At 42.8% G+C, this 24,208-nt stretch overlaps 2 protein-coding genes across 6 annotated transcripts in view; both read right to left on the bottom strand.

The window, feature by feature from the left end:
* Positions 1-862: 862 nt before the first annotated feature.
* Positions 863-10,899, bottom strand: LOC146384828 (uncharacterized). 3 transcript variants are annotated; one of them, XM_084930238.1, is made up of 4 exons: positions 10,577-10,854; positions 8,277-8,393; positions 2,033-2,149; positions 863-1,440 (listed from the first exon to the last, which is right to left on the bottom strand). In XM_084930238.1, the coding sequence occupies exons 1-4, from the start codon at positions 10,664-10,666 to the stop codon at positions 1,255-1,257; spliced, it is 510 nt and encodes a 169-aa protein (XP_084786364.1). In that variant the 5' UTR covers positions 10,667-10,854; the 3' UTR covers positions 863-1,254. The 3 variants fall into 3 exon arrangements, with proteins under 3 accessions (XP_084786364.1, XP_084786363.1, XP_084786362.1); XM_084930237.1 differs by lacking the exons at positions 8,277-8,393; positions 10,577-10,854 and adding an exon at positions 3,654-4,246; XM_084930236.1 differs by lacking the exons at positions 863-1,440; positions 2,033-2,149 and adding an exon at positions 5,184-7,511 and having other exon boundaries at positions 10,577-10,899.
* Positions 10,900-12,447: 1,548 nt separating this feature from the next.
* The window catches only part of LOC146384827 (protein AF-17-like), a 30,871-nt gene continuing 19,110 nt past the window's right edge, over positions 12,448-24,208 (bottom strand). For 2 of the 3 annotated variants that reach the window (XM_084930231.1, XM_084930229.1), the window contains 6 exons: positions 20,881-21,081; positions 20,568-20,644; positions 20,035-20,405; positions 19,286-19,373; positions 16,788-17,000; positions 12,448-15,383 (listed from right to left, as the gene is read on the bottom strand). In XM_084930231.1, coding sequence (XP_084786357.1) covers positions 15,348-15,383; positions 16,788-17,000; positions 19,286-19,373; positions 20,035-20,405; positions 20,568-20,644; positions 20,881-21,081 — 986 coding nt within the window. In that variant the 3' untranslated portion in view covers positions 12,448-15,347. Of the gene's footprint in view, positions 15,702-16,787; positions 17,001-19,285; positions 19,374-20,034; positions 20,406-20,567; positions 20,645-20,880; positions 21,082-24,208 lie in introns of all 3 variants that reach the window. The other variant, XM_084930230.1, reaches the window with a different exon arrangement.

Genomic DNA, 24,208 nt, shown 5'->3' with positions numbered 1-24,208 from the left:
TGTGAATGTGAGTGTGCTGTCTCGTTGTGTTAACCCTGAGGTTAACAGGAGAAGATGAATGGATGGATGGATGACAGCTGAGGAAATGGAAGCAACACTCGATCATCTCAGTATAACACAAGGTCAGTTACACTTCAGGAACGGCAGTCTGTCCAGTTAGGAAGGATCAACTTTTGTGAGTCTTTGTCACTATTGGTAGCAGGAGACAATGTCTGAGCATGCTCCTGGATGGACAGTGCTATTTGGTAGCATCAGATGCATAACATCTGAGAAGTACTCAGTTAGATTCAGGACTGGGGACCTGATCCCATTCTCCTGGAGTCTGATAGTCTGGTCAGAAACGTGTATGAGCAGCTTGCTGTAGGTCACTTTGTAAAGCTCTGGTAGTGCTCCTCGTGAGCAGATACCAGTCCTGCTGCTGGGTTGAAGCTCTTCTACATCGCTCCTTGCATCTGTTTACTGGTATCTCCTTCATTGTCTTGAAACTGTGCTGGAGACACATCAAACCTCGTGATGGCTCGTATAGATGTGCTATCATGGAGCAGCTGGAAAACCTGTGCAACCTGAATTGAGTGCAGGTACTGTCTCAAGCTACAAGTAGTGAGGACCCCAGCAAAATGAAAAACCAGAGAAAAATTAAGAGGGATAACCAGACGGCAGTGATCTGTGAGCCTTAAGTGGCTCATCTTGTTCTTGCCTCTTCAGTGGAATGTGTTCTCCTAACTGGAGAAACTGATATCCTGAAGGGGTAGGACATGGGGCCAGAACTGCTTTAGCAAAAGTCCTGTTAAACAGATTTCCCAGCTAGAGCCATGAGAATGACATTTGTATTATTATTTAAAACCTTTACAAAGACATCAGCTCAGAGTACAGACTGCCCTGTTTATTTTTACTTTACATACACCGTTCAAAAGTTCAGTGGAAAGAAGAGAGTGACTTGTCTCTGTGGAGTGAGCAGTGTGGGCTAATGACTGTCACAGCCTGCCACCAATTCTAATTTCATCTCATGGACACAAGACTGGAGCTTCAAAATCAAGGCCATCATAGCACTGGATCCCAACTTCTTCATGGAGTGCCTGCCGGGTTGTTTCCGCAGGAATCTTAATATTTGGCCTTTGATTCGCTAAATACCCTCAGTATAAACTGCTCTCTGTTTTACCGTAAAGTCATCCTAATGTGACTGCAACAGTGTCTTTGTCATGAAAGTCGAATCGCTGACGAAAACACTGACAGGAAACGCACACCCCTCCACCCTCAGGACTCTGCTGGTTCGTGTAGCGGAGCGCAGACAATGAAGTCCAGCTTGTGCGTGCCGTCGCAGTAGGGCGGGTTGCTTGTGTGCTTGCATCCACACAACCAAACCGAGGCGTCTTTCTCTGGGACGAAGCGTAGCGGGAAGAGGCCCTGGGCTTGGGTTTTGTGGCTTCCATCGCAGAAAGGCTGAAAGAAATCAAAAATCAAACCACAAATAATGCTGGAACGCTCATTTAAACAAGAAACAATGTGTAATGTGTAAAACTACTGTGAATACAAGTTTTTAATTTTTATATGCTACAGAAAAAAGCTTTCAGCGTTATAAATGGATCGGATTGTTTTGGAATTATGAAACCAATAGATCTGAAAATAATCTGAAACTTTACTCTTTAAAATGTTATAATTTATTTTTTCTTAATTTATTAAACATAAAACAAAGCAACATTTATGTTTACGATGCTGAGATAATGACTGAATGAAACACCCGTGAAGCTGCCATAGGCTCCAGCGTGAACCCTGAATTTGACCAACAAAAGAAAGCGAATGATTGTGTAGGGCAGTGTCCAACTCCAGTCCTTGAGAGCTTCTGTCTTGTAGCTTTTAGATGCATCCCTACTCCAACAAAGCTGGATCAAATTATGGATTACCTCTTCAGCATGCCATCAAGTTTGGCAACGGCCTGGTAACAAGCCATTCATTTGATTCAGGTGTGTCGCAACAAGGATGCATCTAAAAGCTGCAGGACCTGGAGTTGGACACCCCCGGTGTAGGGATTCACCTGCTTCCTGCTGTGCCCACAGGTGCACCACGAGTAACGCTTCCCACCAACCAGCTCCACCTTGAAAGGCTTCTTAGCTGGGATGACCGGTTTAGGAGGAAGTGTGGACAGCTTGACCTGAGGAAGAGGCAAACTTCTTTTAAAATACATTCCGTGGCCAGTTTATTAGGAATACCATCTAATGTGGTGGGGGCTTGATTTTCACTGTGTCTCTGTGTGTATGTTAGTTTGTTTCCTCCTCATCAGCCTTGGCTTCAGCTATCCTTCCTGGGTACATTTATGCATTCACACTAGGGCTGCCACAAACGATTATTTTGATAGTCGACTAGTCACTGATTGTTTTTGCGATTAGTCGACTAATCAGATCATGCATCCATTGGACTTAAAACATACAGCTTATTGCACCAGCAGCATCTGCTCTTATATAACTATCATTAGCTTACAGCTTTAAGTGTTTAAGGTATGTGCTAACTAAAAATAAAGACAAGATGAGAGTTTATTAAATTTTAATGACATTTGCAGATTGTTTCGATGGAGTTTAATCTGCTTGACGTTTATTCAGCTGTGTAAAAACTAACTTTAATCTCAGCCAAACCGATTTAATCAGGAACCAATAAAATACTAAAAAAAAAGCCAAACAATAACATTTTTAAGTTATCTAAGTAACTTATATATCATGTTTAACCTGAGTAGCGAAAGACTGCCGTGGGTTTGAAAACGATTTGCCAGGAGTTCTCACCGGCTCTAGTGAGCCTTACCCACCAGCTATCGGAGTGCTTTTGAAAATATGTGGTGTCTTGATAAACTGAGCAGATATTTGAGGTTTACACAGCTACATTTTCGCCTGAAAATATGTTAATCGTTTATTTTGTGACCCAGAAAGAATAATAAGAGTAATATTAAAACTAACTACCTCCGCCATTGTTGACAACTGAGCTGGGTCGCGCTATGAATTCTGGGACACAGCTTCTTCTTCTTCGGGGTTTAACGGCAGCTGGCATCCTTGTACATGCAGTGCTGCCATCTTCTGTTTCAGTCCGTTATTACACTCTTAAATCCTACAACTTATTCCTGCGTCTTTTGGGATCTTACAAAGCGTCAAACTATCACCTGACTATCATCAGACTATTAAATTAGTCGTCGACGATTTTAATAGTCGACGTAATCGTGACTAGTCGACTAATCGTGGCAGCCCTAATTCACACATATAAAATCTCCACTTACATAAGCAAGCTCCCATACTGATATTACTTAAGTTCATAGAAGGCTACAGGCCTTGAGGGTACATACAATACTGCTCAAAATTCATATTAAACCTACAGTTCCCCACGTGATTTCTATGTTAGTGTAAGAATGCCTGTAGACTAATTAAAATCTAACCAATGAGGCCTCCAACCTCCATTAAAGCAGCTGGAGGAGCTGCGATGTCAAACATCTGTTTTCTATTCCCAGTTTGGGGAACATAAAAATACAAATTTGGCTCGTGCGTGAGTTGGTTAGCTTAAATGTGGTACAGTTTCTCCAGTGCATTACTTTTTATGTGTGTGAAAACAAATGGCCCGTTAAAAGTGCAGCAGCAGTCTGCATGACATTTACAGAGGCTAACATATGCAGCGGTTACCTTGAAGGCTGCCGTAGCGGATAACCAAGGGTGCCTGAAGGTGAAACTGATCCATTTGGGCTTTAATTTGGTCACCACCGTGTTCATGTTTCCTCTGACAGCTGAAGGAAGATCAGCTTCTGACACCAGCTAACCAGCAGCAATTTAAGAATCACGCGACAAACGTTGGAGACAAGTACCGCAAGCAAGGAGAATCAAACGGAGACAGAAAAGCAAAACACAAACTCGGAGACGCAAGACAGCTAACTGAAACCAGTGTTGCCAACTCTTGAGTAAGGAAAATCGCTATTGGCTGTCCTAAAAGTCGCTAGAAGTCGCCAAATGACGTCATCACCTAATTTGCATGATTGGTCATGCTAATGTAATTGTAACCTATGCTGTTGGAGAGAGAAATAACATCGTGGAAGAGACATAAAGTGAGTAAAAAAACGTCCTAAATGCAGTTTGAATTTATTTAGAACTACAAATTAAATTTATTTTAGCAATTATTGTTTTTTTTTAATGTCACAATTCCAACCCTGCTCCTTTATCCAGGCCTGGACCGGCAAAAGTGACCCGAAATTGGCACTCTGGTGGAGTTACTTTGTGTGTGAGAGTGTGTGTTTATAAGTCGTTTTAAACCTTGTGATCCACAAAACAGCATAACAGTAAAAGAACTGACTGCGTTAGTCAGTGTGGGAGCAGCGGCTTCGCTCATGCGCGATTCATTTGCCGTTTGGACGCACAGGTGTGAATGTCTCCTGCCCTGATAGCAGCTGGGGCAGGACTATCCTCCGCCTGTGAGCGCTTTGGCACGGGTGAGGTGCCCAAGGCAGCACCGCTGCTTGTTGAGAGTAAGAGCAATACGCGTTTTCACGTCAAAAACTCGTCATAAATAAGTCTCCAATAATACCAGAAAAAGTCGCCAGATTTGTCGCTAGTCGCTTTTTAGAAAAAAAGTCGCTAAGGGGGTCTGAAAACTCGCTAAATATAGCGACAAAGTCGCTAAGTTGGCAACACTGACTAAAACTGCTAGCGTCCTCAACAGTCACGTGTTAGTAGCTCGACCAATCACCGGGCACATGTCGGAGAAAGGCAGACTGAATGGAACTGATTTGGACTTGGACATATGGAGGACCAAAATTGAAGTATAATGTATAGATTTATACATTATTTTACCAAAATTTATAAGTCACAAGCTTTGAAAATATGAGACATGCTGTAAGTATGTAACAAAATTTTACAAACAGCAGAGAATAGGATGTATTTTTTTACTCTCTTGAATGAAATCCTTCTGTGATTCAATGAAACAGAAAAAGATGAAATACGACAATAACGCATACAAACAACTAAAGGCTAACACAATTAATAATATCAATTTAATCTATATACAAAATAAAGACAAAAAACAAAACAAAACACATGCTACTATTAATAAATTGCTGTCCCATTTTTTCCCCACTATTTTTTTTCTTTTAATTTCTTAAGTACATGTCAAAAGCAAACTAGACAATGTAAAATTAAACTAATAATAATACCAATAATTATAAAATAATACCAAATTTTATTTGAAAATGTCAGATAAATAGTTTGCAAAATATAGTTCAGCAGATCATGTAGAGAAACTTTACACGAAATACACAATTGTGTCAAAACCTGGAGTGGAAGAGCAACTAATCTGTTTTTAAATTAAACTTTTTAAAACTATTCCTACAGAGATGCAGCTTCAGATTCCAGAAGATAGTTTATTGAAATACAGTTTCAAAAGCCTCTCCACAGGTTAACCCTTAACAAACGACTTAAAAGTGCCATACACAGAAAGGCCTTCAGGGGGCGCAGGTGCTCTCTGTCTCAGAGCTTTATGTAGAAACTCTTGGGACAATATCAGCACACACACACACACACCTACCTTAGACAAATACTGATCATTTGCTCTCGAAACAACCTGTGTTGTGAGACAAATGTGAAATTTCTAAAGTATATGAAGCGTCTATGTGACCAAAAATAATGTTTTAGTACGATATGTGTGATATTCCCATGTTTAATGTTTCTTTCCTCTTTTCTCTAAACTTTCCTTTGGCTGAACTGGTCTAACAAACTGATTAACTGAAGATTATGGAGTAAATCATAATAATGATACTCTTCACAAATAATATTTCAAATAAAATGGGTCAAAGGGCAAAATATTAACGATTATACTTTCCACACAAAACACTTCAGAGTGCAGGTCAAAGTGGATATACTAAAAAATATTCAACAAAGCTTTAGATAGAATAAACAAGGCTGACTGATTATTATTTTCTTATTTTGAGGATTAGTGTAACCGGTGTGATTCTGCGTTGTGTCTGATAAAAAAGGTAAAAGAAAGAAAGACCTCCAAGTAAATAATTTGCCCACTCCAGCTCCTACGACCAAATACAAACAGTGGGGAAGAGGGTTAGCTCAACCCACCACAGCTCCCAAGCTAGCAAGGGTATATATTCATGCTAGCATTTATGGTGCCTAAAACACATTTATGATACACACATACTACACACTTATAACATCTTACAAAAACAGGCTTAATAATGACAATAACTGAACTAAAATCGCAATCATAAACATCAGGGTGGCTAAATATGAATTATGTGTGTTTTAAGGTGTTGGAAAGAAATGACACCCACCTCTCCCACAGGGGAATTGTAGAAAAAGGGGAGAGGCAAAAGGGGTACACTGTATTTATAGTATTGCACCAAAGAAGAAGAAGAAAAGAATGAGGAGGGGCTCTAACTGATAATGAACACAACTACAGGCTTGGAGGTCCTAAAAGTCAGGTATAAAAGGAGCAGTTTGGGGGTTTAGGACACATTTTGTGTAATTATAACAATGTGATTTATGACTCTGTTACATTAGCTCAAAGCCAAAGCAGATAAATAGAATATAGCTGCCTTTTTCAAAATTATTTCATAGCGTCAGATTTCATATGAAACTAAACAAGCAAAATATCATATTTACCAAGTTTATTGCATTTGACCTCAAATAACAACACAGAAATAGTATTTAACTTACAATGCTGTTTCTATCTGACAAAAGCAGGGGCGGACCTAGAAAAAATTTCTTAGGGTGGCATGGAAATCTAATGGGGTGGCAAAATCAAAACCTTTTTTAAAAAAACCAAAAAAACAACAAGACATATGCAGATTCAAATGCAGTAAGTATACACGTTTCATATAAATATAGTCTTAATTATTTTCTGTAGCCCACATGATTAAACATTTCAGTTACTTAAAATGTGATTTTATGTACTGTATAACCTTTATAATAAATAAATATATTTATAAATATATTGCTGCACCACATTTACACACACAAGTCTAACTTAAAAAAAGGTTACCAAAACTTTAGTAGAAACTCCTCTAAGGGGCCGACTCAGGAGGTCTGGAGTCACGCAGGAGGTGTTGGAAATGCTGCCCCAGGTGATGTCATTGTGACATTAACACAAAGTTTTCCCACTAAGCATTTTAATGGAATATATACTTGTACTGAAAGGTTAACATACAAAAGCAGTTTATAACAACACAAACTCCATCTGATTTACCCAAAACAAACAAAGCAGCATTACATGATTTTAATATAAAAAATATGACTTTTTTAACCTGATAAAACTATTGGATAACATGATTATGATGCATCATTTCCTGTAAGAAGACATCATTTAAAGATGCCTTTCAGATACTTCACTACATCCTGGTAGATGACTTTGAGGTGCGAACCGTCGCAGTACGGAGCGTTTTTGGTTTGCTTGCAGGCACACAGCAGGACTGTCCTGTCTTTCTCGGGGGTGAAGCGAAAAGGAGAGATACTCTGAGCTTTTTTCGTGTGAGTGCCGTCGCAGAAAGGCTGAAGAAGAGGAAAAAAAGCAGGTTGAAGACACAAACTTGAAACTTACTTTTATTAGCCTAAAAATGACAGGACGCATGTACCGCAGACGTATGGCAGTAAGCGATCACTGTGGATGAACCCGGCTATAAGCTGCTAATAAGACAGACTGAAAGGTCTCCTGCTGTCGCTCCTCAGCTGACACGCCACATTAGGACTTTGAAACTGTGGACTGAAATTGGTTGTTGCTGGTGAGCAGTCTTCATCACCAGTGATGATCCCTGATACAGAACTGAGGTCAGTTTTAAGTAAAAGTTGACATTTTTGCTCTCTGTGAGGTTAGAGGTCACATGGTCCTCCACTGAGGGGTCCAGAGGTGCCCGAGAGATGGGCCAAATTCAAACCAGATAAATCGAAGTGATCACATCTGTGCATGGTTAGGTTTTTCATGCCGTTTAAACATCAGTCAGGTGTTTATCATAAAGGAAAGGATCACGTGTAAACCAGAGGGTCTTTTCTTTCTTTTCCTGGACACACCAAAATGAAAGCACCAAGCCCAGACACCGACGATGGATTAGAGTTAATCCAGTTTCCTTTATGTTACTGGGACCTCATCAAGCACCAGTTGGTCTCAACCAGCACGGTGCTTCTTAAAGGGTGGCTTTCAGACGGGTGGGAACGTAAACAGGAGTAAATGAGGCGAAACTCTACGTGATTGATGGGCTGCATTAGCTTTTACCCCAGATGACCCTCCAGCCCCAAGTGTCTCTGAAACCTGAGCCTCACCTGCTTCTTGCTGTGGCCACAAGCGCACCAGGCGTAGTGTTTTCCAGCAGACAGCTTCACCCTGTAGGGAAGCCGGGCGGCAGGAACTGCCTGGGTCGACTCCAGACAGCACTGAACCTGGGGCACAAAGTGAGACACAAACTTAACTTATCGTCCACACTAATGGATACCACAACATCCTGCAGTGACACATCCCGTGTGGTCTAAGCCAAAACACAACTCCAGGCTCTCAGAGGGCTGTTTGAATAACAATCAGAGTGATGGAGTGCTGCCTCACATGACCCGAGGCATTCGCAATCACACAAACTCCTTCAGGTTTACTTTGAGAACCCAAATTAAAAACGTATGTTAAACTTGTTTTGCTTACATCACAAAATTACACTGTAATCGCTGTGATGTCACTGTTTTGGTTCCACTGGATAAAAAACTCAAACAAATGAATAATAATGTAAAAACTTTGAATAAGTGGGTCTACATTTTTACACTCAACCCCACCCCACAAAGAAAAAGAGGAAGTGGGACTGGGAAGTCAGATTAGTGCTTTCTGATTATAGTTTAAGTTTTTTAACCTCTGGAGCTGAAAGATGAAGCCAACCCAGACTGTCACAAACTGCAGTTCCTCCGAAGTCCTCTAAAAGATGGACAGTCACCATGGCATCGCCTGTTTTGACGTCTCAAGCGGAGCGGTTCCTTTCAGACGGTAAAGGTGACCAGAAATGACTAAATGTGATGTCATCAGCATGACCTGAAACTAACCTTTGAGCCCATAAACTCAATATGAGAGAGCTTATTAAGGTCATAGAGCAAAGAGTCGCTCTCAGATAACCAGGGTCTCACCCTGGCTTTTTGGAAAGCTGAGTTCATCTTTAGTGTCACACGCAGGCCTGATTACAGTCAGACCAGCTGAATCCAGAAATCACTTAAACAGAACCAGAAGTGAAGCAGGAGAAAAGCTCTCATAGAGCAACACATCATGCCACGATCTACAGAAACAGAAGAAACAAAGCCACTGACATGTATCAGTGTGGAAAGGGTTACAAAGCCATTTCTGACAGAGTCCAGTGAATCACAGACTCATCCAGGAGGACACAGGAGAAACCAGAACAACATCTGTGGAACCAACTTGCCTCAGTGAAGTTTGGTATTCAACAACAAGAAAGAGACTGGGTGAAAAGGAGGGCTTGATGGAGAAAACCACTGCTGACCGAAAAAAACATCTCGACCATCCACAAGAGTCTTGGGAAAAAAAATTGTGCGGACTGACGAGATAAAAGCAGAAATGGTAAATGGCCTGTATTTTACTAGTCCCTAAGGACTCCAAAGTGCTTTACAGAACCAGTCATCCACCCATTCACACACTGGTGATGGTACATTATAGCCACAGCCACCCTGGGGCGCACTGACAGAGGCGAGGCTGCGGGACACTGGCGCCACCACCAGTAGGCAACGGGTGAAGTGTCTTGCCCAAGGACACAACGACCGAGACTGTCCAAGCCGGGGCTCGAACTGGCAACCTTCCGATTACAAGGCGAACTCGAGCCACAATCGCCCCATTAGAAGAACATCAAACCAACAGTCAAACACGGTGGTGGAAGTGTGATGGTCTGGGGATGCTCTGCTGTTCCAGGACGACTCGCTGTGACTGCTGGAAGCATGAATTCTGCTCTCTACCAGGAAATCCTGAAGGAGAATGAATGAAGCAGGACAACGATCCAAAAAAAAAAAAAACACACCAGCAGGTCCACCTCTGGGTGGTCTAGTCAAAGTCTGGCCATATATCTGATTAAGGTTATCCTAAATCATCTCATGCTGGAAACCCCCAAAAGTGTCTGAATTAAATCAATTCTGCAAAGATTGGTGGGCCAATTTAGGGGGCGGTTACTCCTTTACACAGGGCAGGTAAGTTTGGAAGAAATCCTCATTTAATAAGTGCATTTTGTATTTACTCGGGTTATCTTTGACTAATATTAAAATGTGTTTGATCTGAAACTTTAAGTGTGACAAAAATGCGAAACACTAAGACGTCGAGAAGGGGACAACTGCTCTGCATCCATCCTGATATTTTATAACTCCAGTGCGTTATAAAGCCCTCACGTGCTGTACCTGCAGGTTGACTCTCACAGAGCATCGGGGCTAAAGGTGACTGAAGGAGGGCGCATCGGGTTGTTTGTTTGCACAGAAAAAAAGAGAAAGAAATCGGGAAATGTCGGCAGTCTGCTCCGTGGATGCAGCAGCAACGAGAGCAACACGAACAGCTGATAACACAATAATTAACACGAACACTCGGCAGGCAGACTCACTGTGGGAGAATAAGCAGCCAGGAGGAGCTGAGGTCGTCGGAAGGTCTGCGCACCTCTGCGCATGGTGACTACAAACCGGGGTGTGTTCATGCTGCTGCGGGCCGCTTGTACTCCAGCTCCCGATGCTCCTTTAGAGGAAATCCGCGCACAGCTGGTCCACAAAACTTGAACCGACTTCAGTTAAAGTTACAATATGGCTGACGATGCAAGCTGATTGTGCTGTAGAAGCCTCCCCGCGGTGAGGACACGCCCCCTGCCTCACCACTCCTCCTCTTCCTCCCACGCGCTGCATCCATCGTTATATCGCTCATAGCTGCAATAAATAATAATGTACACACCAGTCGTTAATGAATGACTGACTGCTTCATTACTGAGATATTAACCCTGAATGCGTGGAAATCCACTAGCGCATTTTTTTAAAAAGAACACACATGAATTACTTCAATTAGTGAAAAAATCATATATGTGAAAACGAGATTCCACATTTATGAGAGTAAATTTGTTTTGTTTTTTGTTCTTTTAAAATATATACATTTCATTTTTCTGCACTTAAATAATTTTCATTAAAAACGTGTTTTTAATGTGGGGATATCAATCATATAACCATAATTTATATTTTCGTTTATCTATGGGCAGAAAAAATAGAAATAGTAAGCACGTAAGTAGTAAGCTAACACAGACTTGGATCAGTCATGTTTAGTGACCCCCCACATCCTGATGGGCTTTCCTCAACTTACAGCAAGAAAGTCAGTATTAGTAAATATTTTATTAACGTTCACAAACCATTATTTTACATGACCCTTATGAAGTCTAAAGCTTGCCTTATTAAACAGATATAAAAAAGGTTATTCAGTATATCAAAATGAAATAATGTTTTCATGGTCTGATAATAGCGTCACGATGGTGCAATGCTTATGTTGGTGTGCATGTGCATGTTCTCCCTATAAATATGATACATATTATGAGATTAATAAAGGATGAATCCTCACATAGACCCAATGAAAGGGGAAACATTTTCAGACTAAAAGAGTAATAAATAGCAAAATAAATAAATAAATAAAATAAAAAAGTTTTAAAAGCCACGCAGAGATCACCAGACTTACTTTCCAAACGTTGCCTGAGGTGAAAAAAAATTCAATATTTTTGAACAACATAAACGTCATTAAATTGGAGCCTAAAATCACGTGGTGCTGATGAAACCGCGCAAGGTTCGATTTCTGATCCCTTTTTATTTTTTGTTTGCTTTTCTGGTAAAACTTTACAGACTCCGTGTCTTTTCACAACGCTGACGATAAACAAACCTTCCCGTGAGGTCTGGTAGAGTCTCAGTGATGCTGGACATCACGACTGGTTCAGAAAGCAACAGCTTGGAGTCTTACTGGTTCAACAGATGACATCACATAAACCCGGGCCCTCATTTTACCACTCGTATTAATCAAATGGCCAACTGGGTGTAACCCCAAACTTCATACCAGAACTGCTGACCCCTTAAGAGTCAAACCCACATCCTTAGATCCTCACGCAGGGCCCTTCTGACTGCAAGCTTAGTCTAATTTTGCCATCAGGACTCATTGAACTGGCTGAGGACATGAGGCTCGCAGAAACCCTAAAGCACATCTTGAAAGTCATTTTTAATTGTCTTCCCATTTTAACATGAATAAATCAGTTTATTTCCAATAAACCTCCAAAAAAGGCGACCTTTTCATAAACTTTACAGCACGTAAGATAGAAAACATTTTTCTTCACTTTCTGTATTTCTCATAGTGGTGTAAAGTCAATGTGTTCACTTTACCTGAAGTCGATTCCTTTACGGTGAGTAAAATACACCCACAGTTAAATCACTCGACATCCAAGAGAAAATGTCAAAGAACTCAGTAAAATACATTTATTGACAAAAAAAGTTGTCTTAATCTGTCCTTTTAATTTTACACACAAAAATATCAAAATACTTTACAGGGATTTTAATCTGAATATCGTCAAATTTGCTTCAATCAATTCTCTCAAACAAATACACTGTACAATGACAACGTGCTTGTCCTTTTTAAATTCAGTGCTCATTTCATTTCCTTTTTTTTTCTCTTCAGGGAACAATGCATTTAAAATTATGCATAGCTATTACTTGGTATTTAGCGATACATTTGAGAGACATCACTGCATTTCATGCAATTCATATCCCGATAGTTAACTTTGCCGTCCATCAGACGTCACTCGGAGCCAGGTGCTTAAATGTTGCAATACATAAAAGATACACAGTACGACATTCATAACATGAATTATCTTTACCCAAACTTCAAAGCTTAAAAGAATGAATGTGTTTTTACACAAACATATTAAAGTATACAACTCGGATCTCAAAAAAACAAACAAACAAACAAAAACCCATCAAAAAAAACATTTTACAATTGGGCCAAAGCGCCCCAGTGCAACATGAGAAAGAAACTGTTTCAGAAATCCCTCGCGCCGCTCTGCAGGTGATCGTGTGGTCGCGCTGGTCATACTTGGTAAATTGCAGACCTCCCAGCAGGAGTCACGTTGGCTCATGTCTTTGTCAACATTCTCCTTCTGTCATTGCTACAGTATTTATCACCAACCATTGAGCTGCGTGAAGCTTCTGATGTCTACATGAGCTGCTAACAACATAAAATAAAAATAGATATCACATGTATGGGAGTTCATGTTCAAGACTCCAAACAGAGTGACAAATGAAGGAAGGAGGAAATTAAATAATCCCTTCGTTTGAGGGCGGAAAAGGTGAAATGGTGACGCGCCTTTGTTAGTAAAACTGAGCTAAGCGGAGGTGTCACTTCATAAAGTGGAATGGAAGGAAAAGCTTATTAGGGGAGACCAGGGACACCTGTAACACCCAACGCTAATGTGTCCAATCAGAAAGCTAGGACGACGACACGCCGGCAGGATTAACGAGCTCGTGTCCAAATTGTTGCCTTTTGTCTATTTTAATGCTGCGAAGAAAGAGGAAACGCAGATCGTTCAGTCATGCTACATTAGAACATCATTTTGACACAGAAGGAATGAAAGCTAGAAGATGAAGTTTTAAAAGTCTTCTCAAAAAACATATCAAACGTCTAGTTTCTGCTCGTCTACACCACAGACGATAAACTGGTGCAGTTTTTTTTAATTGAAACTGCAACATATGTCATGTTTTTGATGCAAGTATTTTGTGAGTTGTGAAAGAAAATGTAAAAAACCCAAAATGCCACAGCTGCCCCCGGTCGCCCTGCAGCCTCCCCGTTTCCTACATCGATTCTGTTTCTGCAGCACTTTCATTACGAGCGGTTCAAACTGCTGTGCAGATTCTCTACAAGTCCTTTTTCTCAGGTCTCTGAAGCACAAACAACTCAAAAACATTCCAACACAAAACGTACAATAGAAAATGCTTTGACACTTTAGTCACCACTATACGCTTCACACGTTTTTCCACTGTTGAAATTATCAGTCAGCTATCAAAAGTATATAAATGGGCTTAGGAAGAGTGCTTTCGTTGGACAACGTGACCCTCTGTGTACACGCAATAAAAAAAACACGTTATCAAAGAAAGACGAGAAGAGAGTGAGCCTTTGGGCTTGTGGTTTCCTCTGTAAATCTAACATCATTAAGGCATTATCTATCCAGTATTGCTAAAAGAACAGCTAGTTGGTGGACATGAAAGGAATATCTATGTATGACAGTAAAAGACTGACACTTCAGGACAGGAGTGCAAAATACTCAGAAAAATCAAAAACCTGTTAGTCCCTAGCGACCTATGAAGTACCGAGCATCCTTTAGAAGGTACTGTGTTGATGGCTAATTTGCTCTGTTAGCTACTAACATGCAAAGTGCACACTTGTTTAGGAAAAAACTATTAATTTCTTACTTACAATTTCCAAATGTTTGGTTTCGTCCGCTTAATCTCGACAGCAACTAGAAGGATATAAAAGTCTTGAGAAACTCTGGTGGTGGTCTGGAACAAAACCCGGCGCTCGCCCGCAGACGATGGCGGCTTTCTGGACACGCAGGTGCTGTGTCATTTTTACATTTACATGAGTTAATACCTTAGAGCAAACACCAAGATATCTTTTTGGTGGGCATTTATATCCAGTGAAGGCTATTGTGGTAATGAGTCTGCACAAAAGTCAACAATGAAAAATACAAAGTCTGAGGTAATAACTAGCTTAATGTCGAAATGCCACTAACCACACATCAAAAATGATTGTATGTTTATCCTTTACATAATAAGTGCCCGTGAGAGGCTTCACATATGAAGTTGAGTGGGGTGAACACAAAGGGAAGACACAATATCGAGGAAGACAGTTGAGGTTGCAGGAAGTGGCAGAAGTCCGCTTTTTTTTTTTCTTGTTTTTTTTCCTCGCTGACTGACTGAATGGAAACTCTGGAGGGAATTCGTGAACAGTCAGTGCTTGGGAGGTCAGAGAAGAGAGACTCAGACCTTCGGTTCGTGAACTCTGCCTTCATCAGCAGCCCCATTGGTCTAGCTAACAAATTAGTGCAATTTAAGAAGAGACCACTGTATTCATGCTCTCTGAAAGCTGCCTACACACAAAAAAAACCCTATGAGAAGAACCTCTGATATCAAGAATTTCAAAACACGAAAAACTTCACCTTGACATTAAAGTCCATCCTGTTGTACATTCATAAAAGAGGGCTTAAGATAAAGACGACAGAGAAGGAGAAAGTCCTGGAAATTTGACCTCTTCAAGGCGGCACGTCATGCCTGATGTTTTCATCGGAGCTGCTCGCGTGTTGTGGAGAAACATCAGCCATTCTTGTCTCCACCTTTCTCTCCAGTAGCCTGAAAACACAGAGAGCAGAGGGTTTCCAGCACATCTTCACCTTCATCTGAAGTATAACAGGATGTCCAGATACCAGCGAAATAAATGCGGACTTGAGGCCACTACACCCCGAGCGCGTTGCTACATGAAATTCAGAGTTTTTCAGATGCGAGCTTGTTGCGTAAGCGCCTTCACACACTGAAAAAAGTCTGTATGAGGTTTCGTGGTTTGATCCAGGAGCTGAATCTGTATCACGGCCGCTTTCATATGTATTTCATGATGTCAGCAGGTCAGTTCGAGCTCTCGTTGGCATCTCGTTGGAAGAGTTGGGATCATGTCTGAGGAGGCAGAGAAATGATTTCAGAGAGCCGACTGACCGGAGCAGCATGGAGCTGTGTGTTAAACTGTACTATTTAACCACACGTAGTAAAGTATATACAGCACCAGTGCACTTTTTGAGCTGCACTGCTAAATGGAGTGCTTTGATTGGTCAGATCTTTTTATTCACATATGAAAAATCAAGCTTTGATATAAATGCAGAAAATTTGTCAGTGTGAATGTAGGGTAGGAATAGGACAAATATTTGTAAAGACAAAATATTCGCATGGATTTTAAGCGGATTTTAAGGACTTGTGGGACGTGTTACCGTGGTGGGTGGAACATTTTAGATTTCAGCTTCTCTTCATTAGCTCCAGAGCTGGATCTAAACGGCTCCATCTTATGTTAAAGACCTCGTGGTATCGTATCACCCCAACAGAGCACTTTGCCCTCAGACTGCAGCTTACGTGTAGCTCTTTCTAAAAGTAGGATCTGAGGTAGAGCCTTCAGCTTTCAGGCACTCTTCTGAGGAACCAGCTACCAGTTTTCTATGAAGCTTGAAAAGGTTCAAGCCTGGTCTTAAAAGTAGACAGGGTGCCTGTCTCCTAAATCCAGACTGGGAGCTGTGTCTGTGTAGGTTCTCAGTCATCCAGGTAATTTATGGAGCATGGAAAGAAAAGCGACTGGACTTGGAAAAAACATAAACTTGAAGAAGTCCAGTCGCTTTTCTTTCCATGCTCCATAAATTACCTGGATGACTGAGAACCTACACAGACACAGCTCCAAGTTTGGATTTAGGAGACAGGCACCCTGTCTACTTTTAAGACCAGGCTTGAACCTATTTGATAAAGCAGATCATTAGAGCTGGATCTGGTGACCCTGAATCTTCCCTTAGATATGCTACAATAAGCTCAGGCTGCTGGAGGACTTTCCCATGATGCACTGAGTGTTTCTCCTCTTCTGCCCATGTGTTTATATGGCACTACTTCATGTCATTAACTTTTATCTACTCTCTTGTCAATGACTGATAAAAACTCTTGGAAGTGGGCTGTTGAGTTTCTTGGTTCCCGGAGTTTTTCAGGAGGACAATCACGAGTATTACTCACTCCGGGTTTGTGAAGCGTGTTCTCCTGCAGCCCGAAGAGCCCACCTCCTTGGCCTCCCTGCAGGGGGGAGGCTGTAGCTGAGGACAGCAGGTTGGGTGACTGGGCAATCATGGGTGAGTTGGGGGTGGAGGTGAGAGCTCCTGTCAGCGTGAGGCGCTGCAGCTCCCGCTGTCGCTGCTGCTGCAACATCTGGCACACCAAGGCCTGCTGCTCCTGGAGGAGGATGAGAGGAGAGCGGCTTTAAGGGACGAGCAGAGAAAAGGCGCTGATGGGGGTTTGTGTGGGGGCTGATAGTGCTGGGAGTCTGTAAACGCCGAGCAGAAGCGGCAGACCGTCACCAGGGGGCAGTGTTGGACATAATGTGAAACAACTGGCTGTGTGGGCTACTCTTGTTCACCTGTGTGTATTTGTCATGTAGCTCCTGCTGGGAATGACAGCGTGGACAAAGAGCGTCTCTATGTTCAAACTGACTGTTAAAAACAATGAAAACTGTCCCCTGGAGCCACTGCGTGTTTGTGATCTTTGATGGGGTTTTGCATCTTCTCCTCAATGACCTCCGCTGTTACTCCCTTTCCTGTTTGAGCCATCTGGCCTTCATCACCCTTGAGTTACATGCTTTTAGGCTTTGTAGAGGAGAGCCTTTGAACTGCATTCAAGGATTTCCAGGAAATGCCAGTTTCTGTTTAAGTTTGGGGATATTTGTATAAAACAATCATACTTTGAACAATCACGCTGCCATAACTGAGCAGCACTCCTGTGTCAGATTTCCTGGCACCCTCATCTGCTCTGGGTTCTTTAAAGCAGCTTCCATCAAAAATAGGCCCAAAGCTTCTTTCTTTTTTTTTTAGCAGAACAGAGCACCCCGACACTTCTGGGAAGAAGTGAAATGCTGAGGCATGTCTGGAAGAGTCAAGCTCAGGTGTCTGGGCGAGGATGCACCTGCGCTTGTTGAATTCAGGGTCAAGTAGTTTAAGCTAACTTAAGAGCAGTGGAGAGCACCGGGGACAGGAGTGACAGCGAGTGATTTTTACAGGGTTCCTGCCAGAAGGACAAACAGTGAGTTTAAGAGCTACAGAGGCGAGTGCACTGCCTCGCTCTGCTGTTACTGGATTGGCGTTAGTAACAGACTGATAACTGATAACACACCTTATCTCAGGGAAACCTGGAGCAGTTCACATTGACCGTACTTCTTGTGTGTGAGTGGGAACTCTCACAAGTACGTTTATTTTTTTCAAACTGCACGTGTTTTATTTTATTTTTTAAAAATTGGACGTAAAAACTGTAAACAATGTTAAAGCTATTTTCCTTCAGTCGTTCTGTTTCACTGTCGCCTCGTCTAACAGAAAAGTGAAAGTATCCAGTTCCCCGCTGTCTTTAGTCTATTATATCAAAGTACTTATAGTTTACAGTCAAACAGGAAACCCACTGGTTCCTATATTTACAGTGCCTGACTGGTTTGCGCCCCACCAAGCTTTCCTCACTTTGCATGTCAAATAAGGGCGGCTGGTTCACTTCTGCTGGTTCACTTCTACACAAAACATTATTGTTGGTACAACTTCTTTCTTAACTAACATAATTGAATCGGTTAGTATCTCTATATGAGGTCTTGCTAATGGTTAATATCACAGTATTAATCTCCCAACTTCAAAGTGTGTTACAGCAAGTTCCTGAGTTACAGACAGTAATAAATTCTTTGAAAAAGTTCGTTTTTACTGAACAGGAGGCCAGTCTGATTTCTGAATGAGTCTAAAAATAACGCGTGAGATTGCCCCTGATGTTAGCGCTTATTCAAATAGCCCTGATTTGCTCGGTGTTCCCGTCACGACCAAACATCAGAGAGCTGCTCCGTTTCTGAGGCGTGAGTGAGAAAATATTCTGTTCCATAAACATCCTTTTCTTATCCTAAATCAATTTAAGCCCTCGGTTAAAAGCTTTTGTAGCACAGATTTTATCGCTGTGATGGTTCAGTGAGCTAATGAAAGTGTTTATGAATGAGTCGAACCAAGCAGCAAACACCGGGGCTGAGAAATGATGCAATACGGAAAAACTGCAGTTCCTCTAATGGCCACTTGATTTCAGCTTACACTCCCAAGTAAATATGACCGACTTTACAGCATGAAAGAGCACAACTATACAGGGAGGTTTTCATTTAAGCATAAAGTTTGCATCTTTAGGGCTGCTTTGACTGACAAATTGATGCAATTGGATGAAGCTGCAATAATCAGGCAAATAATATATCTTACTATGTGCTTAGTTTTCACGAGACGAATTCTAGCTTTACTTTTACATTTCTTTATACGTGCCATTTAATTATCAGGTACACGGGTCTGTGCCACGCGCCTCGCTAAACAAGCTTTAGCTGATATGCTTGTTTATCTGTTTCATGACATCATCACACCACGAGTCAGAAACATGCGGATAGAGAAAAATCTCAGAGAAGCTGTGAGAAAATATAAAAATCAGGGAGAAAGACAGAGCGACGAGGCGAGTGTCCTTACAGGTGTGAAGTTCTGCGAGGTGAGGAACTGCTGCAGCTGCTGCTGCTCGAGAAGAAGCTGCTTCTGCTGCTCTGACAGGAACGGCGACCTGAAACAGATGTTGACATGTGGAAGCACACCTGTCAGAGAGCGCCACCGAGTTTAAATGTTTCTCACAGATTTAGATTTTGGGGTCAGTGGGCAGGGTCTGGCACACATGTTCTCGCTAATCTAGTAATAAACAGTGTTTATAATCTCCGACGCAGCAAAGACGTGATCATAAATAACTGACTAAACAAATATAGTGCGTCTTTCTTCCTGCCAATCAACTTCAGCTGGCGGTGGTTCTGCTGCAGCCTCGTCACGCTCGCTGTGGTGGCACATGAACCTGCTCCTCTCCACCTGCTGCAAACCTGGGGGTGGAGTGGTCGTCCATCTCACCACAGCTCCTCAGAGCAGGAGAAGAACCACCGACAGCTGCAGTCCATGACAGTCCGCTACGTCCTACTATGGGGAAGCAGTTCGCAGACATCAACAACAGAAACGTGGCCAGCTGGTAGCAGAGACACTAAAATTTAAAAATAGGAGTCAGGGGATTCTCCGCTTCAGAAGTGAGCAGGGTTGGTGTTTCTCTCTCAGACGGATAGAAAAAGAAAAGAAAAAGAAATCACTGAATCCTAAAAAAATCTGAAACAACCAAAGTTAGTTAATTCATTTAGAGGCTCTTGTTTTCTTCTTCTGTGGTTTTTACAGACAGATTTTTTACGTACGGACTCGCACTCTTGGGAAGCTGAAAGCCTTGAGCCAGCGCCAGGGGGTTGAGGGGTGGAGGTTGGGGTCGCAGAGCCGGGAGCGCGGGCTGAGGAGCGTTCTGCACAGGCGACTGGATCACTCCGTTCAGACTGCCGAGCACGCCGTTCACGGCCAGCTGAGGACTTCCCGCGATAGACGCCATGAGTCCGCCCACCACGGGCAGTGCGGAGCTGCCGGCCTGAGTGATCGCCCCCAAACCGTCGTTCAACCCTCGATTCAAGCCGTTCAGCAGCGGCTGCCCGAAGGAGGCGGGGCTCTGCTGAGGAGGGGGGGTGCTCTGGAAGGAAAGAGACGAGCTGCTTCGGGACGGACTACCGGAGTGCAGCTCCTGGAACAAACACAAGACAGCAAGCGAGCAGCTTTTTACTGAGTTTACCGTAAAATTGAGAAAATCTACAAAGAGGCTTAAAAAAGTCAAATATACTTGCTAATGGTGCCTGACGGGATTGCACGGTGATTTTGAGACACGAAAGGAACTAAAGTTTCTCACCTCAGACGAGGTAACAAAGGAGGTGTCATTCAGGAAGCAGCTTTTGGACAGGGGACTCTTATTGGTGCTCAGGGGGTCTAAGGAATGAGAGCCACAATCACAGGGTGAAAACTACCAGGTTTGCACTGAACACCATTTTCTGTACTATCAAAACTGTTCCTACGGTTAATTAACATCAATAAATCATCCGTGTGAGCGGGTGGGGCTGCAAAGGGAGGATGAAGGAATGCAGCTTAAAAAAATAAAAGAAGGCGATGGGATTTATGTGCCCTGAAGTTCGCTTATGAAAGTGGACAGAGGAGCTTAATCTGACCTTGGGTGGATGACAGGAAGTTGATCTGGGCGGACGTGTGCATGGAGCCCTGGGTGGAGTGAACCTGCGGAGGGAAAGGCACGGCCAGCTCCGTGTTGAGCAGCTGCAGTCGCTCCTTCTTGGCCGTCAGGCTGAGGATCTGGTCCTGGAGCCGCTGGTTCTCCTGCTGCAGGGAGTGCAGCGACTGGAGCATCTCCATAACTGGGGGGACAAGAGGACACACCACACTTCAGTCCAGTGTTTCCCACCATCTTCAAGGAGGGATGACTGCAGGTAGCAGGCACACACTATTTTAAATTAATTATTAAATAATGGAGCTGGTGATGCTAGTCTGCGTTCTGCGCTGCAGCCTCTGTGAGCTCAGTGCAGAATTTGGTTACAGCGGTCTTCCTGCTCAAAGATCTGCGCAGTAAAAGAAGGACGACTGCCCACAACAGGCTGTTGGAAGGTCACATTTTAAACTGAGAGTTTCTGGAGAGGCAGCTGAAACATATCAGACCCTCCCTGGCCTCTGTGATCACCTCCACTGATTCTCTCACTCTGTGGAAGATTTCTCTCTCTGCCATCTGGGGCTCCAGTGGGTGATCGCACTCTTTTTTTCTATTCAGCTATAATGCACCACGTGGGAAACGGCACCACAATACCACAACACCCCAGCAGCGCATTTCACTATCAGAGTTCAGTATCGCCTCAATATAGCATCAATATATGACTCACAAATGTCGTCAGATTCCCGGAGAGATGGTTGAAATTATCGGTCCGGATGTGAAAAAAAATTCAAACTGACCACAACAAAGAGCAGGGACCAAGGACGCAAAAAAAGTCCCAGCATTTGATTTTGATTTTTTATTTACAACATGGTAACTCAGGCATAATGCAGCACACACTTACGTAGGTCACATTGTAGGCGCTACAAAGGTTCCCCACGCGAGTCTAAATCAGGCATCGCTCGTTTTCAACAGTCCAGCCTGAGGCTGAGCCTTCAGCTTCCAGGCCCCTCTCCTGAGGAACCAGCTCCCAGTTTGGGCTCTGGAGACAGACTCCCTCTCAACTTCAAACTTTTAGTTTTGATAGTTAGAGCTGCATCCAGTGAACCTGAACCATCCCTCAGTCGTGCTATTTTAGGCTCAGGCTGCTGGAAGACTTCCCATGATGCACTGGGACTCCCACTTCTCTCTTTCGCTCGCTACTGCATGTCAGTGGGTTTTGTGTTCTCTTGCTTCCTGACCCCATTTTGTAAGTATTTCTGGGTTAGGAACTCCAGCTGTCATCATTACTGTCAGTATTATTACTATTACTGCCTGAGAAGTTTTAGGATTGGCTCGGGTTGGTTGTTTTATCATTTTTAGCGGGTGATGGGTGGATCGGCACGAAAGGGATCCAGGAATATCAGTTAGTGTTGTTTGCAAAATTGGACCTTTCACATCACAAACACAGATGAACACTGGAGGAGTTCTGCTCTCGGTATTATTATCATAATTATTGTATTTACTGCAACAACCAGCTGGTGGTGCTCAAACAAAAAATAAGTACTAGCATTGGATGTTTCCTGCCTCTCTGCTCTCCTCTCGCCCCAGCCGGTCGGGGCAGATGGCCGCCCACCCAGAGACCGTTTCTGTCAGCAAGTGCTTGATCAGATTAAACTCGCTTTGCTGGAAGAGCTGGCTCAATACAATCAAGGGCACAGAGCAGTTGATGGGCGTACAGTTTTCATGTATTGCGAACAGTTAAACTTGCACATCGATCCAAAGCAAACCTTCTGTTTTTGTGTAGTTAAATATCAACACGCTGATTTACTGGACGTACTGGGATAAACTAGTCACGGCTAAACGATCGGAGATATGTTTGACAAGAGTGGACCCAGCAACCTGCACTGTGCTTTTTTTAAAGTCCTGCACTGTCTCACAGGCGTTTCCAATTATTCTGGCAGTTCGGGCCCCCGCTTGGGTTGAAGTCGGGCAGAGTTATGCTGGAAAATATTAGAGGTCACAAAACAAAGGCTGGGTCCTGAAACATGCCACATTTTCAGCCTTGTGCACTCAAGTTAAGTCACTTATTTTTATACAACACTTTGCTGTTTAAGTAGAAACGAGTGTGTTTATTTTGAGAGTATGTCACAAGTTACTAGTTAGGCTCAAAAAAAGAAACGTACACAAGCTGCAGCTTGAGAAAAATCTGCGAAATAAATGTTACGCTTTCTCATGCAGATAAATATAATTAAGGTGAGGACTGTGGGGGTATTTCCTTTTAGAGAAATACACCTAGCTGAGCGCGATGAGACCAAAAAGAGAAGAGCAGCAACCATGGAAATAAAAAGCCGTCTGCATGCAAGCGTGAGCCAAAAGCACTGACAGTGCTGGGTGTAGGAAGAAAAAAAAGAGCAAATAATAGATTTGAAAGCAAGTGTCAGCTGATGATGTCCCTGGAGAAAATGTGAGTCAGAGCAAAAGGCGGCGAGCAATCTGGTTCAGCGGAGAGACGAGCAGAAATACGACGGCAGAAAGAAACAAAGCAGCTGCTGGAGCAGCTTTCAGAACCGAGAGCACATCTGATCTCTTGCTGAGCTTTTTTTTGTCCTCACACAGGTACATTCATCATCTGACGACAGCACGAGGCACACACAGAGGCCGGCAGCGTCTACGTGTAAGGTTCCCAACATTTCTGGCTTAAAATGAAGTGAAAGGTTCAAGCAAAGAGTCCTTTCTCTTTCTCAGATCTGTTTTTGAAGGATTCTGAGAGGCTCAAAGATGAGCACTGAGCAAAGTAGTACTAAAACAACCCTGCAGTTCCTCTGATGGCCAGTTTACATCTCACTGCAGGAAATGGTCTGTAGACATGGTCCATAACAGCTTTATACTGGAAGAAACATTTTCTTAAGTCACCTGGTTTGATTTTTTTTAATTGATAAAGTTGGTGGCGTGGCTACTCTGACTGGCCAATAACCGATTCTTACAAATAATACGACTGGCTGTGCGGCTAACAGTACAGCACGCCATGCTCCACTGTTAACAGACCACTCAAAGAAGCACACGCCTCACGAGTCTGTGCTCCAGCCTGCTGAGTAAAGTTCTAATATTTTATGCACTCCTGCAGTTTATGAGGCAACTTATGCATATCACTCTGTTTATGTCCATCCTTTATGCACAGAATACACTTGCTGGCCACTTCATTAGGTACACCAGTTCAGCAACTCAATGCATTAAGGTCAAGGGGACCAGCTGAGGTTCAAACTGAGCATCAGCATGGGGAAGAAATGTGATTAAGGTGACTTTGTTGATACCAGGCAGGCTGGCCTGAGTATTTCAGACTGCTGATCTGCTGATCTTCC

The sequence above is a fragment of the Perissodus microlepis genome, chromosome 6, assembly GCF_051167445.1.
Source record: "Perissodus microlepis isolate ML-2025 ecotype Zambia chromosome 6, ASM5116744v1, whole genome shotgun sequence".
Classification (NCBI taxonomy): domain Eukaryota; kingdom Metazoa; phylum Chordata; class Actinopteri; order Cichliformes; family Cichlidae; genus Perissodus; species Perissodus microlepis.
Note: the sequence above shows the minus strand (reverse complement) of the source record. Positions and strands in the feature narration are given on the sequence as shown.